At 43.8% G+C, this 19,924-nt stretch overlaps 1 protein-coding gene across 4 annotated transcripts in view; it reads left to right on the top strand.

The window, feature by feature from the left end:
* The window catches only part of unc5a (unc-5 netrin receptor A), a 119,176-nt gene that overhangs the window by 95,438 nt on the left and 3,814 nt on the right, over positions 1-19,924 (top strand). For 2 of the 4 annotated variants that reach the window (XM_026358545.1, XM_026358543.1), the window contains 8 exons: positions 1,262-1,450; positions 2,198-2,497; positions 5,165-5,252; positions 5,727-5,895; positions 8,046-8,279; positions 15,554-15,703; positions 17,493-17,657; positions 17,807-17,985. In XM_026358545.1, coding sequence (XP_026214330.1) covers positions 1,262-1,450; positions 2,198-2,497; positions 5,165-5,252; positions 5,727-5,895; positions 8,046-8,279; positions 15,554-15,703; positions 17,493-17,657; positions 17,807-17,985 — 1,474 coding nt within the window. Of the gene's footprint in view, positions 1-1,261; positions 1,493-2,197; positions 2,498-5,164; positions 5,253-5,726; positions 5,896-8,045; positions 8,280-15,553; positions 15,704-17,492; positions 17,658-17,806; positions 17,986-19,924 lie in introns of all 4 variants that reach the window. The other 2 variants (XM_026358544.1, XM_026358542.1) reach the window with 1 other exon arrangement.

Genomic DNA, 19,924 nt, shown 5'->3' with positions numbered 1-19,924 from the left:
AAGAGAAGAAGAGACATAGGGAATGAAAGAACCCTTCATTTTTAACCATTTGTTTGTTTTTTGTTTGTTTTTCTCTTTTTTAAATTTGACTATTAGCACTGTGCTAATTTAATTGTGCTGCTCTTATGTCACAGGTTTACTAACACCAATTAAAACATGTCAAACTGGAGGTGAGGAAGGTTTATTTTTCAAGTGGTAGGATTACATAAACCTGGGAAAAAATGACAATCGAGAGATACTTGTCCAAAATATGAATAATTGATTTTGTAACGAACCTTTTTGACGTGTTATTGCTGCTCATCGCTGAATGCATGCTGTCAGTCACAGACACATGTTCTCTCCCTGTTAGTCAGTTTTTGTCCCTCTTTAATTCTAATTTTCCTTCTTGCACGTTTGCTCTCGTCTTCCTGCTTCTGTCCTCCTCCTTTTGTTGTCAGCTCCCCACACGCCAGCCTGCAGCACTCTAACCTTTGCCGTTGCTCTCCATCCCTCAAAGCTGAGCCGCTCAATGCGTTCCCTCCTCGACTGTGTTCAGTTGACAGCGCTACGCCCCCATGGCTCCGTCGCACAATGGCCCTCCACAAAGGCCCCAGGAGCATCCTCCACCTCCGCCACAAAATTTCCCCAGCCCTTTGAGACAGCCGTAGCAAATCCCATTCTCCTGCAAAACACACACACATACACACACACAATACTTACGCACGAATGCACGCACTCCACACATTGATGTTTGTCTAGGCTTAGCTGTCATCTTCATACTGTACTTTTGGGAGGAATACGCTCCTTTTAAAAGAGAGATAGACATTAAATAAGAGATGCTAGAATTTCATAAGCAAAACCTTCATTCTTCTACAGTCTCTCATGGGGGTGTTGTGTGCTGAGAGACAGATAAAAAGACAGGGGAGGGAAAGAACATGCTAGCATATGATATATTTATCCAGTGCAGAAATGAGGAATAATGCTTAAAAAAAACCTTACACAGAAAGTGTTTTTCTCCTCGTGGGTTGTCCACGGGTTCATAGTGAAGATACGTATAATTAAGGTGGTTGTTGAATATTTGCTCATGTTCTGTTTTACCTCTGGATCATGTGGTGAGCAAAATATGTTGGACTGACCTCATGTTATTAAACAGTAAAACCTTTGCCAGCAAAATTAAGATAAAATGTCACGGCCACAATTCTTATTATCACTTAACATCTGAGAGAGTTTGTTTTCAGTCACGATTATTTTTTTCCTTTCCTTCTGTGTCCACTCCTCGTAGCTGTGAGTGGGGCCGAGGATGTCGCGCTCTATGTGGGCATGGTGGCGGTGGCCCTGTGTCTTACCCTGCTGCTCATCGTGGTGGTCCTGGTCTACCGGCGCAAGAAGGAGGGCCTGGACGCCGACGTGGCAGACTCCTCCATCCTCACCACTGGCTTCCAGCCCATGGGCATCAAGCCCAGTAAGCCAGGTGTGTGGGCACCGCGGCCACGCAGGCCTCCCCCCCACAGCAGTAGGACACTGTTCTTTGTTCTACCCTCCTCTGTGCGTCCGCCGGTCTGTTCGTCTGCCCACCATGACCGTGCAGCATTCATTTACATGTACCACTGATCCTGTGTTTGTCTATGATTGTGGAGGTGGTGCGAATGTGTTTACAGTGTCTTGCTGTCCAAACAAGACGTATTGTGGTGAGTGTGTGTGTGTGTGTGTGTGTGTGTGTGTGTGTGTGTGTGTGTGTGCCACAAGCTCATTGTCAGGAAATGAACTCACTCAGTTTTATTGCCCTGTGTGGAGCCTCTGAGGTTTACCAGCTAGTAATAGAAATACAACTGTCTGGAGTTGGACAGAGATGGGGAGCTGGGTTGCAGAGCCTGTGATTCGCAGTGGAAAAAAAAGCCTTTATACATTCTGGGTGCTAAGCTGTATCTCACTTCTGTTTGGAATTGATTGTGTGGTTGCTGAAGAGACAGACAGTAATGGGGGGGGGGCGGGGTGGTGATATTTGTGTTTGTATATTGTCAAGAGTCTGTGCATGTGAGTGTTTTGTTTCCTGCACCATGTGTCTTTCCCTGTGTTTGTTTCAGTTGTCGGTGTGTGTTGCGACAGCTTCAGAGAGTGTGAGGTCTGTCTAAGTGATGTATGAACCCGTCGCATGCCACTCATGGACATTCACACATTTGCCTTTGTCTGTTTCCTTTTTTTTTTTTTTTATTAACAGAGAATTCCCATTTGCTCACCATCCAGCCTGATCTAACCACCACCACCACCAGTTACCAGGGCACCCTACGATCTCGCCACGACACCACTGGGAAATTTTCTATGACCAATGGGCCTCTGCTGGACCCGCTCCCCAATGGCTCGCACACTCTCCACAATGGCAAGCTAAACCCGGACCCTGCTGATTTTGTGAGCAGGCTGTCCACTCAGAGCTACTTTAAAACGCTGCCCCGTGATGTGGCTAACACTTCCTACGGGACCTTCAATTTCCTGGGAGGGAGGCTAACAATACCCAACACAGGTGGGTTCTTCGTTTAGTTTCATGTAGGCTTCTTTTATTCACTCCTGTAGCTCATCAGTTGGTCTGGATCAAAAACAATGATAATAATAATGGTTGTTAGTGCAGTTTATTTTCTTATTACATGATGCAGCTAACCCTGCAGAAGTAAAACTGGCTCTTTTGTTGTAATGTTATTGACATTAGTATTATGTGGTCCTTTAATTATATTTCATTTATTTGTAACAAAGAGCTGATATAATAAACGGAACAACAGAGGCTAAATCGATCTCCTGCTCATAGGTCAAAAGTTGGTTAGAGACCGCAGATTTATCCTTCTGGTTGGTTTCAGGACAAGTGTGAAGTGAAACCAACCTGGAGGAAAAAAAATGCGGTCTCCAACCAACTCAAACTGATGAAGCTAATTGGCTGAATAGCCTAACAAGAACGACGTCCAGAAGACTCAACGTCCAGATAAGATGTAGTGCTCATGCAGGGCTAATGATGCTGGATGATAAGTTACAGAGTTACCTGCCTCTCCATAAGGTTTTGTTTACAGCTCTTCATTCATTTGTAGTTGGAGTTGTAGGATGTGCTTATTTCTCTAGGCATGAACCATTGTACTGGTTTTCTTAAATGTGACTTATAAAAACTCTTCAGATCAAAAAAACAGTGAATAAATACTCCTGTGATACCAAGGTTGGACCTTAAAGGAAGAACAGGTTTCATTTAGGTATTGTTTGAGTAGACACAGCATTGTAAGGCGGTGTTGTGTAAGGACAAGGGGATTTCAGTAATCCTCTGTAGGATGTTCTGTTTGCTGCTACACTTCAAACAAACTTATATCTGAACAGTTTAATATCTGCTTCTAAATAGAGAAATACTACGGCAACAACTCTGTTTCATTTATATTGGACAATTCACCTTACATAAAAAGAACATTTAGCGAAACTTTATTACACATCCTTTAATACCTCTGACTGGACATTACCAAGGAGAATTTATCAGTAGCAGCTGAGTCCCATAAACATCTCACTGTCTCGCTGAAAGCGACCCAGACCATTCTGCCTTTAAATCTTACATGTGGGTTTCTTAATGGGTTCACACCAGGATAACATACATAAAGTATATAAAAGTGTTTTTAGGACTTCATGCGAAGCAGCTTAGTGCTGTATTTATGTCTGTAATACAGATTGGTTTGCAACTGTCGTAAGGAACGGGAGGAGACACCAAAAATATACGAAGGGCTCGTTTTATCTTGGCAATTAATGTCGATTGTGGTCGAAATTGTTCTTTCCAGGTTCATTTGTATATCTAAAAAGTGACTCACCCAAAGATTAAGTCATAGGTTTTTTTGCCTTGACAGTATCTACAATGCATGATCGAGTACGGCAGGAAGAGTAAAAATAAATGTTCAGCGCAGTGATGACTAACTAGAAAATGAGGAGTGTGTGCCACTGAAAGATTCCTGAATAATACAACCTAGTCCAAATTATTCCAATTAGGATCCTCACTTATGACCGAGCTGCTTGAATTTGTAGCTGATGTCCACAAGTGTCAGTTGTGTGCTAAGAGCATAGACAGGGGAATAAAAAAAAATAGTCCATTAAAGATTAGTCTGATAAAAGATATAAAAAGTTCACCATCATTAGTCCCCCTATTTTGCTTCCCCTCTTCACATTAGCTGAGTACAGATCTTATAATTATAGTGGGAGACCGTGTTTTGCTGGGCTCATTGTAGGGTGTCCAGATTAGCCGTTGACAGTGCCAGTACGCCAGAATCTTGTGGGAGAAAATGTCTTTTATTCCTGTTTTGCTCGCCATCACTCACACTCTCTCTCTCCCTCTCTCTCTTTCTTTCTTTCCTCAGTCTCTCTTCCATTCTCTTACAGATATTTTATGCATGGATTAACTCAAAGCTGTGTACACTATACCACGCACTGGCACCCATCTTCTCATTGGGACATGCACACACACACACACGCGCGCACACGCACACACAAAGTGCACTTGCATGCAACCACACTGAGGTTATATACTCATTTCAGCACAGTTTTAGAGCAGGCACATGGAAGACATGGTTTATAGATTCAGACAAGGCTGTGAGCATTCAGGCACCTTCTCTTTATTCAAACATGTTTTTATGGTGAACAGACCTAGTTTACAATCCACAGTCTGTTAAGATTGTGTCACGCAGTCACTGTTTGTACTGTACTACAATTTAAATAGGATTTGAAGTGGATGATTTTGGCGTGAGCATCACAACACAAATTCCACAACACTCAAACTACCTCAATAGCTCTCTGTTCTCAAAGGTACATTCCTCCGCTCTCCTGGGAAAGTGCAATTTTTCTGGAGTAGTCTGTTCCATGGTCTCAATTATCTTCTAGGTGGCAGACGGAGGACATTTAAACTGTAACGCAATGTGTGCTTTTGTCTCAGCTAATTGTTGATCGTGGGGATGGGTGCCGCCTCGACTGCCAGTGCAGAGATTTGCATCTACTATACCTGACAAAGGTTGCCTCTGACCTTCAGAATCGATGTGTTTTTTTTTTTTTTTTAGCCACACAGTTTTGTTGAGTGGGCTGGCTGTCTTTGTGAGATGACAAAAGCATTGTTCAGTCGGAACAAATGAGCCTGTCCACCCCTCCTCCTTACTCCCCTCTCTCCCTTTGTTGTTATTTGCATTAGGAATCAGCCTGCTCATTCCTCCCGAGGCCATCCCCAGAGGAAAGATCTATGAGATTTATCTCACTGTTCAGAGGAAGGAGGATTTAAGGTGGGTCTCTTTAACACTGCCTAACTGGCAGTCTTCCCTGGATGCCACTAGGCTGTTTGTTTTGATGCTCTACTGTTCCATTAGGAAAGGCTTAGGAGTCTGTGCCAGTACTGTGAAGGAGGGATGTAAATAAATAATGTAGCCTTTTTACCAGGATGTGCACTATTTAAGTTAAATGAATTGTTTGGAAAACACTGTTTATCTGCCTTACTGCATTCAGTCTCTGAAGGCACAGTCGCCGAAGCACACTGTAATAATGTTATGTTAATACTTTGTCATCACAACGCGGTCCAGGCAGTCAGCGAGTCCAGTTGGCTTTCATTATTCTCTGTTACAGCTGTTCCATAACCTACACAGGTGATGGCATCATATCCAGCTTACAACAAATCAGTAGATTCCCACTGATAACTTGATGAGTAAAAGCACTTCATCTCATTTCATTCCCCACTCGCTCTCATTTTCTGCCTGGTGTAGGTTACCCCTGGCCGGCTGCCAGACCCTGCTCAGCCCCGTAGTGAGTTGTGGCCCTCCAGGGGTGGTCCTGAGCCGGCCGGTTATCCTCAGCATGGACCACTGCTCTGACGCATGCCTTGATAACTGGGCCATCCGCCTCAAGAAGCAGAACTATGAGGGTGCTTGGGAGGTAAGACGGCATTATCACTCCAGCTCAAAGCCTCAGCAAAGGTGCCACACAGTGAATTGTGTAAAGTCTAATTGAGAGCTTTCCAAAAAGAACAAACAAACAAACTTGCTTAGCAGTGACTTGGGAGAGCACACTGCTATTTACCACAAGATGTTCTGGCTGAGCACACACATACTCCGTAGTGTTTAAATCATATTGACCATCAGGTGTTTTCATATTGGCTGGAACAAAAACAGGGAAGCACCTGCTCTCTTTGGCTCAAGAGTTGCTAGGCAACATGTTTCTCAAAACAGAAAGTCTGTAAGCAAATTACTGATCCTCAAAGTACTTTGCTGAGTGCTCTTTGACCATTTCTGACCACTGCTTCCAATTACAGAGTTCCCTCCCCATTTTCTCCGCATGAAATTTGAAAGTTACCAGAACTGCCAAACTCCAATAGGATAGAGTTGGAAAGAACCTCTGTGTCCACACACACACACGTGCACACAACCACACAACCACACAACCACACATACACTCACACAAGCAAACAAATGCGGTTTGAGGCAGTATACCCATCTCAACAATCCAGAGAGATTGAAAAGGGTGCTGGTGGGCTTCGGAGTGTTAGTAGGTCTTCTTTCATGTTCGATATTATGCATAAATTATTCAGCCTCCCCGTGTGTGGTGGCGGCGGGGTGTCTGTTGGATGGATTGGCCTGTCTGACGCAGAGGTTAGACCAGCACTTTTAATCATTGGCTGGACCAAATATAGCCCAGTGGACTGACTGCATGGCCACCAAAGGAAAAAGTGCCAGGTGGACGAGAGAATGAGAGTGGAAACAACCACAAAGTGTGAAGACAAGGACAAGAAGGCATGAGAAAAAAGAATAAGAGTAGACAAGAAGATACTGTAGATGTAGAGAAATGATTAGAAACAGTGGGAGATTGGAAATAAAGCTCATATAGTTTGATAGGGCTTGGGAAAGAGGAGAAGAAAGGAGAAGTGTGAGATTGGAGAAATAGACAAGCTGGAAGAGTATGAGAAATGAACTGCTCATAAAGTGCGTGCTCAGTGGCGTAATTGAGCCACCTCACTCTCTGCTCGGCTACGAAGAAATATTAAGATGATGAAAAAGTGAGACTCCATTGTGGTTGCATAGCAAATGAATAGTGTCAATACTAACTCTATTGATGTAGATGGTGTCTGGTTGAATCGATCTTACAAGGGCTCGTTGGGCATTTGGCAGGCAGAATGCTCTCTTCAGCTTGATTGGCTAATGGGAAGAGTCAGTCAACTGGCATGATGGGATTTTAGAGAAAATGTTGTCACCTTGGGTCCAATTTGTCCCCATCAAATTAGCCGCAGCAGAGCAGTGGAATTTTCTCATAAAACGATCTCGTACTGTGATGGGATTGGATATTTTTTGTGAGTCTGTCATCCTTATTAGAGATGCAGCATTTCAACTCTGCAACCACACAAAGAAAATGGTAAATGTTGCTACTTCGACATGTTTAAATGTTTTTTTTTTTTTATCCTCTGCACATTAAAGTACCATTTATTGCTTGGTACCTCTTGTAGCCTTTGGCTCAGAGCAACAGTGTTGTTTGCAAGTTGTTTTCACCTTTCTTAACAAATCTCGGAGGCTGAAGGAAATTCCAGGAATCCCAATAATCCAATATGTACTGCACCTCCACTGTCTTTTCTTTCTCCAGAACCATCTATTCTTGCCAGGAATCTATTCGAGTCTTCTTTCATGTCAATTGAGTACCTCGTTCATGCATTATTAAGTAAACTGATGCTGTTCTATAGGAAGTGTTGCCTTTGGATGAAGGAATGTGTCTTTATGTCAGTATAGAGTAAGCGTGCTCCGGTGGAAAGGGAATTTGAAGCAACAACAAAGTATTACCTTTATTCTCTCAATCTACGTGGTTACCCAGCTACTTATGTAACATTAACTTAAAGACCTTTAGCTTAGATGTCACGCAGCATCTGCACCTCCTGCACAAAGTCTACTTCCCTAACAACCTTTTTACAAACACACCCCCACACACACACAGACATCAGGTACCCAGGCAAACACATTACCCTTCCCTCCTACATAAATTGGGTGCTTGACCTTCCATCTACACCTTGTTTTTTTTCTCGCTCTCTCCTTTGCCTCCTCCAGGACGTCCTGCTGATGGGGGAGGAATTGGTGTCGGAGCCCTATTACTGCCAGCTTGAGGCTGAGACGTGCCGGCTGTTCTCGGAGCAGCTGGGCACCTTTGCCCTGGTGGGAGAATCCCTGCACATGGGCGCTGCCAAGCGCCTAAGGCTGGTGCTCTTCTCGGACGCCTACTGCTCCACACTTGAGTACAACATCAGGGTGTACTGCATGGACGACACGCAAGACGTCTTCAAGGTAAATTGTGACAAATGTGGCGCTGCTAGGTATTCTGTTTGGTTTCTCAGGCCTGGGATTGCGCGGATCAGGTGTTAACGTGATCTGAGTGATAGGTAGACTATTATGTGTAATAGCATTGTCTGTCACATTGGAAGGTTAGCAGGAATCAGCACAGACATGTAGGAGTTAGTCATAGCCATGGTAAATTGAACAATCTCGCAGGCCTGATTACTCCATGTGCAGTTCCAGTTTGTGTGATTTGTGAAGCTTATGTTCGCCCCCTGGGTTTTATTGAAACAATGCATATGTCCAGGTTAATCATGGTGTACTGTACACTCCCTGTGTGTTTTATGTGCATGTCTGCAGAGATGTTTTATCCCCTTGTATTCTGTTAGTGGTTCTGCGAGGCTGCCGTGGGCCAAGAAGTTTCCTATCACTTTGTTCAACAGCATATTTCCCCTCTTTTTTTGCTCTCCACATGGACGGAGTATAATCAAGCACTAATGCCTTCTCCCTCCCCCGAGGACTGCTTCTGAGTAGCCTGTTAAGATTTCATTTGCATGGTTAATTAGTAAATTAAAAGGAGAGCCTGTCCCAGTCTTTTCCCAGCAACCCCCATGCTCTCTCTCTTTTTTCCCTTACACCTCTCTTTTTCTCGCCAAGCTGTTCCTCTTAGTCTGACACCACCCACAGCCACAAGTGCCACTTCCCACTCAAGTCCACTTTTGCCCGCTGTAATGGCTGACCTCCTTGTGCAGAGGTTCGCTACCAGCACAATGGATGGGTGTGGGACAGAAACAATGGAAGGCAATGGGGGCTGGAGCTGAAATGAGCACTTTCACATTCAGGGAGCAGAAGATGAGATGAGAACTGTACACAGGCTCTAGCTGTGCGATGGGAATTACCAAAACCTCTCCCAGCTTGCATCTGTTTTTGCGGCTCGATTCTGCCCTGACTTCTATCTTTTTCTGGGGCTGACAGCTATCGAATGATACCGTGCATTCTCAGGCTTGTTGCCTGGCACTAAACTGTGTGTAGAAGGGAATGTAAAATGTACTGTGCTGGAGGTAAAGACTCTTTTTTTTTTTTGCAGATGGAGACCAACCCTTTTTGTTTGCTTGCTATCAAAGCAGTTCTAATGATCAGACTGTTTATATATATATTCAGCGCATTGAGTGACCCAGTGGTGTTTTGCTGCAGTGTGACTGTTGAAATGACCTTGTTTGTCCTGTGTTGGATGCAGGAAGGCAGCTGGTGCACAAAAACACTCTCTCTGTCTCTCCCTCTGGCTAGCTCTTGTTCTGCTATTCTCCCTCTCTCTTAGCCAGGAAAAGGACATCTGAGCTTGTTGACTCCAACACTTGTGCTGCCATACTCTGCGGCTCCCTTGACGCCCTTGAGTGCATTAGCTCCCTGTCTCTCACACAACCTGGTCTGTGGTAAGCCACGGCGTCTCCAGGGTTTTGTAGTTTTTAGTGAGTGATTTAGAACGTGGCCCACACTGTTTAGTAATCTCGACTTCACACTGCTCTTGGTGCTATTATGGAGGGAGCAGTTCATTTAGCAAGTGCATTAACCACTTTGAGTGGAGATTAAACTTCCCTGGAGAGGTTCAGCCTAATCACTAATCACTATCTTTAAAATGCACTATTTATGATTAGACTTTCACTATGGCTACCATTAGAATTAATTGCGATGTGCAGCAGTGGTGAAGTAGCAGTAGGTGGTACAGTGGAAGCGGCACGGCAGCATTTTTATGTTTGTGTCAATGTACAGTTCACATTCAGCACATGTGAAAGTGACAGCAGTTGCTGCTTGCTAAGGCACTGCACCTTGTTTTTCAGACAAGAAGTCAACTTTCCATGCATTAAACAGGCTTTACTTTTGATGGGAGATGAAAAACAGAACACAAAAGGCATTCACAGCCTTTCAGTTGGCTGTTCAGTGTCAGGAAGAACTGTAGAAACCAAAAGGGATGCTGAGATTTTTTTTTCTCCATTCCCATTGCTGGCTGTCAGTCTGCTCTGACAAGACTCCATCAGCAAGAATGGCAGATACACATAAACACACACACACTCACACCAATGCACACAAGCAGTGTCATGCCATCTCTTATCTCCCAATTACAGCAGATTAGAACCAATGTTATTGTCTTTGATCCTAAGTGTGCGGGTGCTCTGGGGAAACAGTGACATTTCCGTCTGATGCTTGCCTTATGTTAGCAGGCCTCAGCCGGGACCAATTAAGTTAATATTTAATGTGTGTCCCACTCTTGATGGGCCCAGCCAAGGCTGGCACAGCAGCAGAGGAGACATGATCAGCGTTTGGTATCGCCCTCACTGTGCACTCGGTTGTTCCCAGCTAGACCTGTGGGAAGGCGTCACTGATGTTGTGCCGTTCCACAACTGATTGAAACACCTGCAGTGAACCAAGCCTCTGACTCAGTACAGAGATAGACCTAACACCAACATTTGATTAAAGTCCGAGTGTGCTGGCAGAGGTGGCTTTGTAGGATTTGAATTTTTTTATATTTAGCTGTGATACTGACAAACTTTTCAGGAGGTACTATGAAAAATAAAATATATTTTCCACTTAGGGGATGCAATGACTCAGGAGTTCGTCCACCAATTGCAGGGTTGGTGGTTCAATCGCAGGGTTGGTGGTTCAATTGTGGGCTCCTCCTGTCATGTATGGCCAGCTGCTTGTGAATGTGTAAAGGAAAAGCAGTCTCAAGTGCGTTGAGTACAAGGAAGGTAGAAATGCATTTAAATGCTACTATTTACCATTGCACACTAAGCATAATCCATGTTTGAATAGTGGAACAATAACAAAATATTTTGCTGTTTATTGATAGCTAAATGTTCTTTCTTACACCCACGTCTGTGTTTAAAGCAAGTGTTGTTGTACAGTTAAGTCAAATAATTTATAAACCACCCACTTCCTGTCAGATTAATTTTTTTGAGGTTGAAGCACTAGTCACTCTTTTCTGTATTGAACGGTAAACATATTAAATACCAATAGAGCAAAGTTTGCAGTAATATGCTGGATGGAAGGCCTTTATTCATATGGCATAATTTCTCTGATCTAACATTAAACAGATTTAACACTTTCTAAATGAATATGAGCTCAAATACTGAGAAAATGTTTGAGTTAACTCCCCCATACACTCCCAGCATTATATTCTAGAGAATTCATAAGCACTTGTCAATATTTATGTAATGAGGCTGAAACATTGACCTTTTTTTTTTTTTTAATTAAAAAAAATTAATAAATTTTTTAAATGTAAGCATGTTCCAGTGTTAAATGAATGCTTAATTAATGTCTTACTGGTTAAATAGTGGCTCCTGGATTCATTTGTATAGTGTTTGACCTCAAGCTATTATTCATATTTGCTTTTAAAAGGGCTCATAAACTGTTTATGTGCCCCCACCAAGACATTTGCTCGCTAGCTTCAGAACAGCGAGCAACATTTGAGCAAGTTTTTGCTTTTATGTATCAGAAGAGAAAAAAAAAAACCCAACAGCGTACAGAGTGCAATACAGTTTTTCTGATGCCTCTATCAGAATAGTTACTGGCAAGAAATTCTTGGAAAAATAGCAGAAGAGCATAGCTCAGTAATTGCTGGCATTAAGTTAAACAAGACAGTCAGCTTTATCACTGAGCCCAGCTGAGAAATTGTTTCCATATTATATTTTTTGTGTTCCTGTGTGCTGTTTTTGCTGTACCACTTTGTGATTTATCAGACAGAATGTGCATCTTTTTCCCTAGCAAACATAGTTCCCATTTATAACTGAGCAGACAAGTCCCTTCTATTTGTAGTTATTAATCAGAGTTGACTGTAGCGGGCACGGCCACTGGAGCTCAGACTGATAGACTCTCAGTCAGAGAGGAAAAGCCTGTCACATCCTGCTGACAAATACACAGATTTATGGAGCCCACATAGCCAGGCTCCTCTCAATAAACAAATGCATTTGCCTGAAAAGAGCAGCTCTGAAAATGGATCGTTGCTATGAATGCACATTTTTAAACACACAAGGACGCAACGTGGCTAAGGGTGGGGGGTGAGGGCAATTTTATGAGGATATTAAAGCCTGTGTTTTGCTCTGTTTTCGATGACATGTAGCTTGACTAATTAACTGATCAAACACTACTTATAAGCCCCGTCAGAGCCGGTGAAGTTAATCATTTTATTCCACACCCGGCCAGAGCAACTGAAGACCACATGTGAGAGCATGACCTAACTGTGAGGAAAGAAGAGTATTTGAATCTGTGACTTTGAACCAGTCGAGCGCTTCATACCCCAAACTTTGATTTGTTTAGAGTGTCTCTCTCTGGCATCGTTTTTGTTGCAAGAGACAGTTTGGTTCAGCCACTAACCTCTTTCTGTCAGCACCAGCCCGAAGAGATTAGCTGTATGAGTGTCTCTTGCTTCCCGGTGGAGCCCAGCCCCAGTCCATCACAGTCCCCGCTCTGGTCCAAGCCAAGAAGACGAGGGGATGGGTGTGGAGAGGGGTGGGAGAGATGAGCGATGGTGGGAAAGGGGGTTGAAGTCATAGAAAACTGTGGCCGTGATTGCAGTAATCCTGTTATCTCTCCTGCTAAAGCTGGCCACTCTAGTGACCTGGAGACACAAATGTTAAGCTGCCTCTGTCTCTCGTCTCTCTTGCCCCTGCTCCTTTCACTCTTCTCTGCTCTATCTCACTCTCTTTAGCCAGCCTCATTGCATGTCAGGGGGTGGTCTTGGCTACGGCCGGCTCTAAATTCACAGTCTTCACACACACCACGGGCTATCTCAAATTCCGTCAGAACAAAAGGGGTTTTTCTCCTGCAGTACTTGAACTTCTCACCCGCCTCATGCATCTTAATGTTTCCACAGTTGTACAGGGTCAGGGTGTCTAAGAGAAACTGCTCTACTTATCTCCACTGAATGGAAACACAATGTTAGCCCGAGTTGATGATTAATATGTGATTTGATAAACTAATTCCAAACCTTGCATTGTTTTCCCCCAGAAAGAGTAAATAATATGGTCAAATTTAGCTTCTCATCTATTAGCTTGCTCACACTGTCATTTGTTAACAGGATAATGGGGCGTAAAGAGGGCCATTATTCTCTCAGTCCAGAACATATGCTGAGATCCTGCACGAAAACACACTAATACACACGCTTCCGAGCACTCAGACACAGATAAACAATGCACAAAAGAGACTGTGTGTCATTTACAAGAGAGGACACGCGTGCACTGTTAAAGGTGCAAGTGTGTGTTGTGCATCCCTCAATACGTTTAGTGTCCCTGACAGGTAGCAGGAGTGCCGTGTCCTAGACCCTGTTCGATTGTAATCCTGCTGTTTCAGCCTTGGACATGACACGCTGCTGGTAAGGTGAGTTAGGATTCATTCTAGTAGCTAGGCTGTGATAATAAGATAATTGGCATTCTGCACTCTTTCTCTTAAAAGCAGGCCAATAGATCAGTTGCTATAGGTCAAAGACATAATCAAAGTCCACCAGCCCCAGTTTTGCAATGCTAATAGCCCCCAGCATATAATTGTGCTTAAGAACTGTGTTTCCCACATAATGTGCTTTTTGTCTGCGTAACATAATAGCAGAGGGCTTTTAATTCTGTGGAGAATGCTCTGCCCCCTGTTATTAACTCATTAGACCTTGATGCTTTGCTTCAGAGCCATTGTCTGACCTTCCCGTTCTGAGTGAGTGGGCTGGGTAACATCACACTCCTCCAGCATGGCAGTACAGTAGGGAGAATATTTCAGCCACACACAATCAGATCATTGTGCTTTAATGATCTTTAATGTTCTGTGGCATCTGTATGAAAACAATAAATCAATGCAATGAATGCAGGAATCAAGACAGATAATCACAGAGGGCATAATATTCATGTTTAACAAGAATATAAATACTAACCAAACATGGAAATTAGCAATGCGCTCTGCAAATGTGGAAATTCAATTCTCAGGCTAAACTGCAAAGTGCTCATTCAGTGAAGTAGTGAGCGCATCAAATAACAAAAGCAGGTAGAAACCCCAAATGGATAATTAACAGTTTTCTTTCCGTTACATTTGAAATCAGTCGAACCCATTCCTGGGACAGAGGGCATAAAATTGAATCAGTGTTGTGCAGATAGAAATTACTGCCATTTTCCACCTTAATTAGACGTCTTTGCTGAAATCACACCATGGGCAACAACGCTGGCATGCAGCACTCAACATATGGCCACTATCTATACACACATCTCACTCTTGGAGCTGTTGTCTTTGAGATACGCCTCCTAGACTCCAGGACACATTCTGGCTGCCTGTTTTCCTTCTGCTGCCATCTTGTTTTCCCTCCTCAGACAAATTAAAACAACATCTCTTATTTCTAAGGTAATTTTGCTCTACTAATTTCAGAGGTCTGTTTTTTCTCTTGTTCTAATATTCTCCTCTAATTGGGAGTGCGAGGTAGCCCACGTGAGCACCGTCCAAAGTATTTGATGCTTAAGGACTCAAAGAGCATCCAACTCAAAACGAATTGATAGATCAGGGAAAGATGCAGCGGGTATTATCATCCTATTCCAGATGGTCATTTGGATCACAACAAATGGTCCACTGAGCAAGTCCCACAGAGATTAAAATATTAAGCATGCATGTACAAATCTCTCCTGGCACAAAAACAAAAATGAAATTAAGGAGATTCACCATGCGAGGACAATGAGTGGTTGACTAATGGCTCGTCCACTTTCTTCATCACAGCCCAGGTAGCTACAGCAGTGGGCCGGTATGGCTGCAGCGTTCGCATGCTAATGCAGTCGCTGAAAGCTGGACGCGCACACACACACACACACACACACACACACACACACACACACACACACACACACACACACCGAGGCAGGGCATCAACCTTGTGATGACATTAAAGCACTGTGAGGACAGGTTAGACCAGCCCACTGTGGCTCCCGCAGGGACACTGGCTTCCGGTCCTAAGATGTACTGTACCCCCACCTCATGCTTGTGCTGTGTTTTTATTGGGTTGCGTATGTGTGGAAAAACCAAGTCTTGATGTTTGTGTTCATCCGGGTCCAGTTTTTTATATGTTCCCACCACTGTCCATGTCTCTTGTGTGTGTGGACAGATTCCTGTTGTGTTTTGTGTGCGAGTGATGCGCCACAACACGTGTAAACAGGAAAGCTACACAGTCATGAATTGTTTTTGCACATTTTCACTTACCTCTGTGACTGTGATGCTAAATGTGTCTCCTCTGAGCCCTGACGCCTCTCCTTGCCTCTCTCTTTCATCAGGAGGTGATGCAGATGGAACGGCAGCTCGGGGGTCGGCTGATAGATGAGCCTCACGTCCTGCTTTTCAAAGACAGCTACCACAACCTGCGCCTGTCCATCCATGACATGCCCCAGGCACACTGGAGGAGCAAGCTGCTAGCTGGCTACCAGGTGTGTTGGACGGCCCTGAGGGGCGGCGAGGGCAGGGAGTCAGAGCCGGAGCCCAGAGATGTAATACAAGTGCCTGGATGAATATGTCAAATTAGGGGATCAGAAGATGCAGGGCTCTTCTAATGTGTTTGTTTGTATACTCAATTTCAAATCCATGTTGTCTAAAGTTATTTTAAATTAGCCACCCAGAGAGATTAAAGAAGAATGGAGTACGTGTCGGCAAAAGTGATGTTACTGAGTAATCAAAAGTTCTTCAGGAGCTGCTTTTTATTGTTAATGAGGGCTCATGGTCTAGTTGTCTCTGGAAAGTTGTTTCAATTTTACTTGGTTCCCAGTTTTAATTAAGTATGTTTTGTTTTTTTCTTCACTTGATCACTTTAAAGATTCACACAGAGGAGTGTTTTTCAGTCTGGTACCGTGGGAGTCCTCTGCCCAAAAACCTTTGTGTTGTTGGCTCTGCGTGCAACTTTAAGTCATTTGTTGGAGTCAAGGGAACCTTTTGGGTGTTGGTGCACTCCTGTGCATGCACTGTGCATGTTTTTTTGCCTGCTTGTGCCTGTGTTCGTGTGCATATTGGATGTGGGTTGTGTGCAACTAACCCAGAGCTGGAAGCTGATTGATTATCCCTGCTGCCGCTCTTTCAATGGGAGCTCAGATGAAATATAGAGCAGTATGTAAATATCTGGAACTTTACAACCTAAATCTTGGAACCTCTCCACCTCTTCTATACTCCTCACACCTGCGTAGCCCACTGCATTGCAGCCCCTAGTGATGGAGACACGAGAGCTGTTGAAAGAGGACTAGAAAATGTTCTGGCTGTAACTATGTAAGCATTGAGCACCAGGTCCCCAAAGAGAACACAGGCTGTGCCAAGCAAGCAGCGGCAGCAACAATGCACCCAGAACAGAGGCTTACTCCTCTGGACTGTGCCTGTTCATTTGGAAGCGTTATTCCCCTCTCAGCAGTGCGGTCAAAAAAGGCCTTTAGTCTCCCCGGGGCCCCGTGAAGACTTTCGAGCATTTCACCGAGCTTCCTCTGTCGCCCGTCTGGCTGGGTAACAGTGCCCCCGTTTGGTCAGTAACGTGTACCGCAGCGCCACTTCACTCTCAAACAGAGTTCTTGTCAGCTGTTGAACCCCAGTTGAAGTGAAGAGTTAAATGTGTCCTGTGGAGCCCAAATGAAGCATGAATATGTAGCAACAAAGAGAAAGCTGTAGATATTGTCAGGCCCTTGAATAAATTCTACCAAGCACTCCCTGGTAGCTCTTTGCTAGACATAAGCTGGTGCCGTACAGTGGTAGTAAAACTATTATCTCTCCGCTACAGTATAGCAGGTATCTCTGTTTCACATAATGCGTTTTAGAAACGTTGTTTTAGCTTTTATACTGACAGCATCATTTGCAGTCTACCTGGGAATGCTCATACTGAACATACCTGCAAAGAGAAGCCAAATCAACGGGACAGTAATGGTTAAATGACAAACATTTTACATGCCAGAGATATGGTACATATGCCAGGTTATCTATTAGGCTTGCACATAATCAGACAGCTATTAACGCCTTTACAGAAACTGTCAATAACAGCACATTGTTTCCCCTGAGGGTTGTCAGTGCGCTGCCTCAGATATATTTAGCATTTTTTTTACTTAACAATGACAGCCTATGTCAGTGTAATTAATGATGAGCTCAGTGTATTCTAGGCAGGTGGTCCTGTTAAGGCGTGTTTCAGACATGCGGTTCTAACTGTGCTGCTGCGTTGCCGTTTCTGTGTGCCGCGTGTTGTTTCTGCAGGAGATCCCGTTCTACCACATCTGGAACGGTTCCCAGCGGTACCTGCACTGCACGTTCACTCTGGAGCGGCTCAGCCTCAGCACCTGTGAGCTCACCTGCCAGTTGTGCGTGTGGCAAGTGGAGGGGGAGGGACAGAGCTTTAGCCTCGACTTTAACATTGCCAAGGTAACATTTAGTATTACTAATCGCTTGGAACCACCAGCTGATTACCCAACCATTTTTCAGCATGCTTATTATTCATAAAGGAGCTGCTTTTGTGTTGGCCTGAGGATAGAATTGTGTTTTCTGAAAGCTGTGCTTCATGACCTTACCAGGACACCCGAGCTGTGGACTCTGAGTTTCTGTTAATGGACAATAATGCCACAGCACTGGCTGGCCCCAGCGCCTTTCAGATCCCGTACCTCATCAGGCAGAAGATCTGCAGCAGCCTGGACGCCCCCTGTCCCAATGGAGCCGACTGGAGAATGCTAGCACAGAGACTTAAACTTGAGAGGTAAATACCAGTTGACTTATACGGTATGATTAGTGATCATTGAAGTGTGCTAAAGTTTTTAAGAAATAGACCGGAGCCTCATTTATCCAAGCCTCTTGAGAAGAGGGGTTGCGAGCATACAGGTACTGTATAAACCCACAGTACTTGAACACAGCTTGTTTAACATGAACATGAAATCACAATTGTGAAAGGTCACGGAAATGTACAAGATGAGAACATGTAACAATAGAACTCCAGTAGTTTTACACAGTTAGTGTAAAGTGCAAGACCACATTGGAGTATTTTCCCTAAAGTTCAGGTAAACAAGGTTCTGCCTTAGCAAACTAATCCTCCTGTCACACGGCGAACATTATAGGATTAAAATGGACTTGATGGATACAGCTATCATTGCTGTAAGAAAACATGACCCCTCTCTTCGTTTTTCCTCAAGAACAGGTAAGCAGCTTAAAGTCTGCAGCTAAACTTGTACCTGCTACATTCTGCTTAACGGCTGTAATTGGAAAGGTGGCACGCTAGCTGCCTATCAGCAGCGAGAAAAGATGGAATAGGTTTGGCTGTGTGCCGACCTCAGACCAATTCATTCTCACAGTAACTGTACTTTATCACTGGAGTACCTGTAACAAAACGGCGCCAGGCATTGATCCCTTATCCTCCAATTTAATTTCTACCTTGTAATGAAATCAAATAGGTACACTTAATTTGTCCAATCAACTTTATTTACCCCAATTAATCACAAATTGAATTGATGCACTACAGGTTTAATTAGCAATGTTTTGCTCAACATAATCAATTCTCATTTAGGCCTCAGGAAAGAACAACTGCTCTGCCGTTTGATCCGTCCTTAACACGTTTTCCTGAAAAGGCAGCAGCTCCTTGGCATTCTGTCATGCTGTACTTCTGTGTTTGTTTCTGTGCGTGCGCGAAGTGTTCAGACCAAGCAGAACGGGACCGATCAATAAAACTTAAAATGCCAAGAACCTTTTATTTGATCTTTCTCTTCCAAGACTGTGCAAATGGCTGCGTCTCAGCCGTACAAGATAAGCTCGTGTTTCACACGGCGAGGTGAATAAGCAGGGCTGACACGTCAGACGTTAAGCTCTTCTTTTTTTTTTTTTTTTTTTATCTGAATAATAGCACAGAGGTTCACTCGCTGACAAAATGTTTTTTGACCAACACTTCTATTTGTTGTGCTCAGTCGACGCAGAGGGACGGCTGCGTGCGCTATAAAATCCAATTGACTCAAAATAGCAGAGTAACACTGTTCTCAGTGCTTGTGTACTGCCAAAACAAGCCACACAGAAAAGCAAACAGAAGACACGAGGAAGTAATGTCTGACCTTTATCAAGGTGACTTGTTCACGTTGTGGGCTTCTGTCTCAGCCCTCCCCACTCACGCTGCACAATTCCCCCTTTGTGTCAAGAGTTTACATCCTTCCCTCCTTTTTTAATGTCATGTGTACTCTACATAACAGTTAAAACCCCAGACATTTGGAGAACAGAAAAAGGCCATTAAATCAAACAAGCATCTTCGGGTACTGCGGGGATCACATCCCACTCAACATCAAATATACAGCTGGCCGGGGCCAGTGCTTTGTTGTCATTGATTGGATTTGATCATAAAGGTTCTGCTCCTAAAACGGAAAAGGTCACTTCCGACTTAACTGTGAAAGTTCATATAGGATTTACTATATGGGATTTAGGGCCAATTTCAGCATCAAATACGAAAGAATGAGGCTTATGCTGTTAATCTTCAAATAAAAATTGCCGGAGATTCTGTATTTGATGGCGGCCTCAAGAGCCAGACTGTGTTCTTGTGCCTTTTATCATTTTTTTACTTAGTGCTCCAACACAGCATATCGTGATGTAGCAATATAACACACAGTAAAAGCTGACATTGACAGAGTTACAAGAAGGAGAAGCACAATAAAACACTCGCTGAA

Source organism: Anabas testudineus, chromosome 10, assembly GCF_900324465.2.
Source record: "Anabas testudineus chromosome 10, fAnaTes1.2, whole genome shotgun sequence".
Taxonomy (NCBI): domain Eukaryota; kingdom Metazoa; phylum Chordata; class Actinopteri; order Anabantiformes; family Anabantidae; genus Anabas; species Anabas testudineus.
Note: the sequence above shows the minus strand (reverse complement) of the source record. Positions and strands in the feature narration are given on the sequence as shown.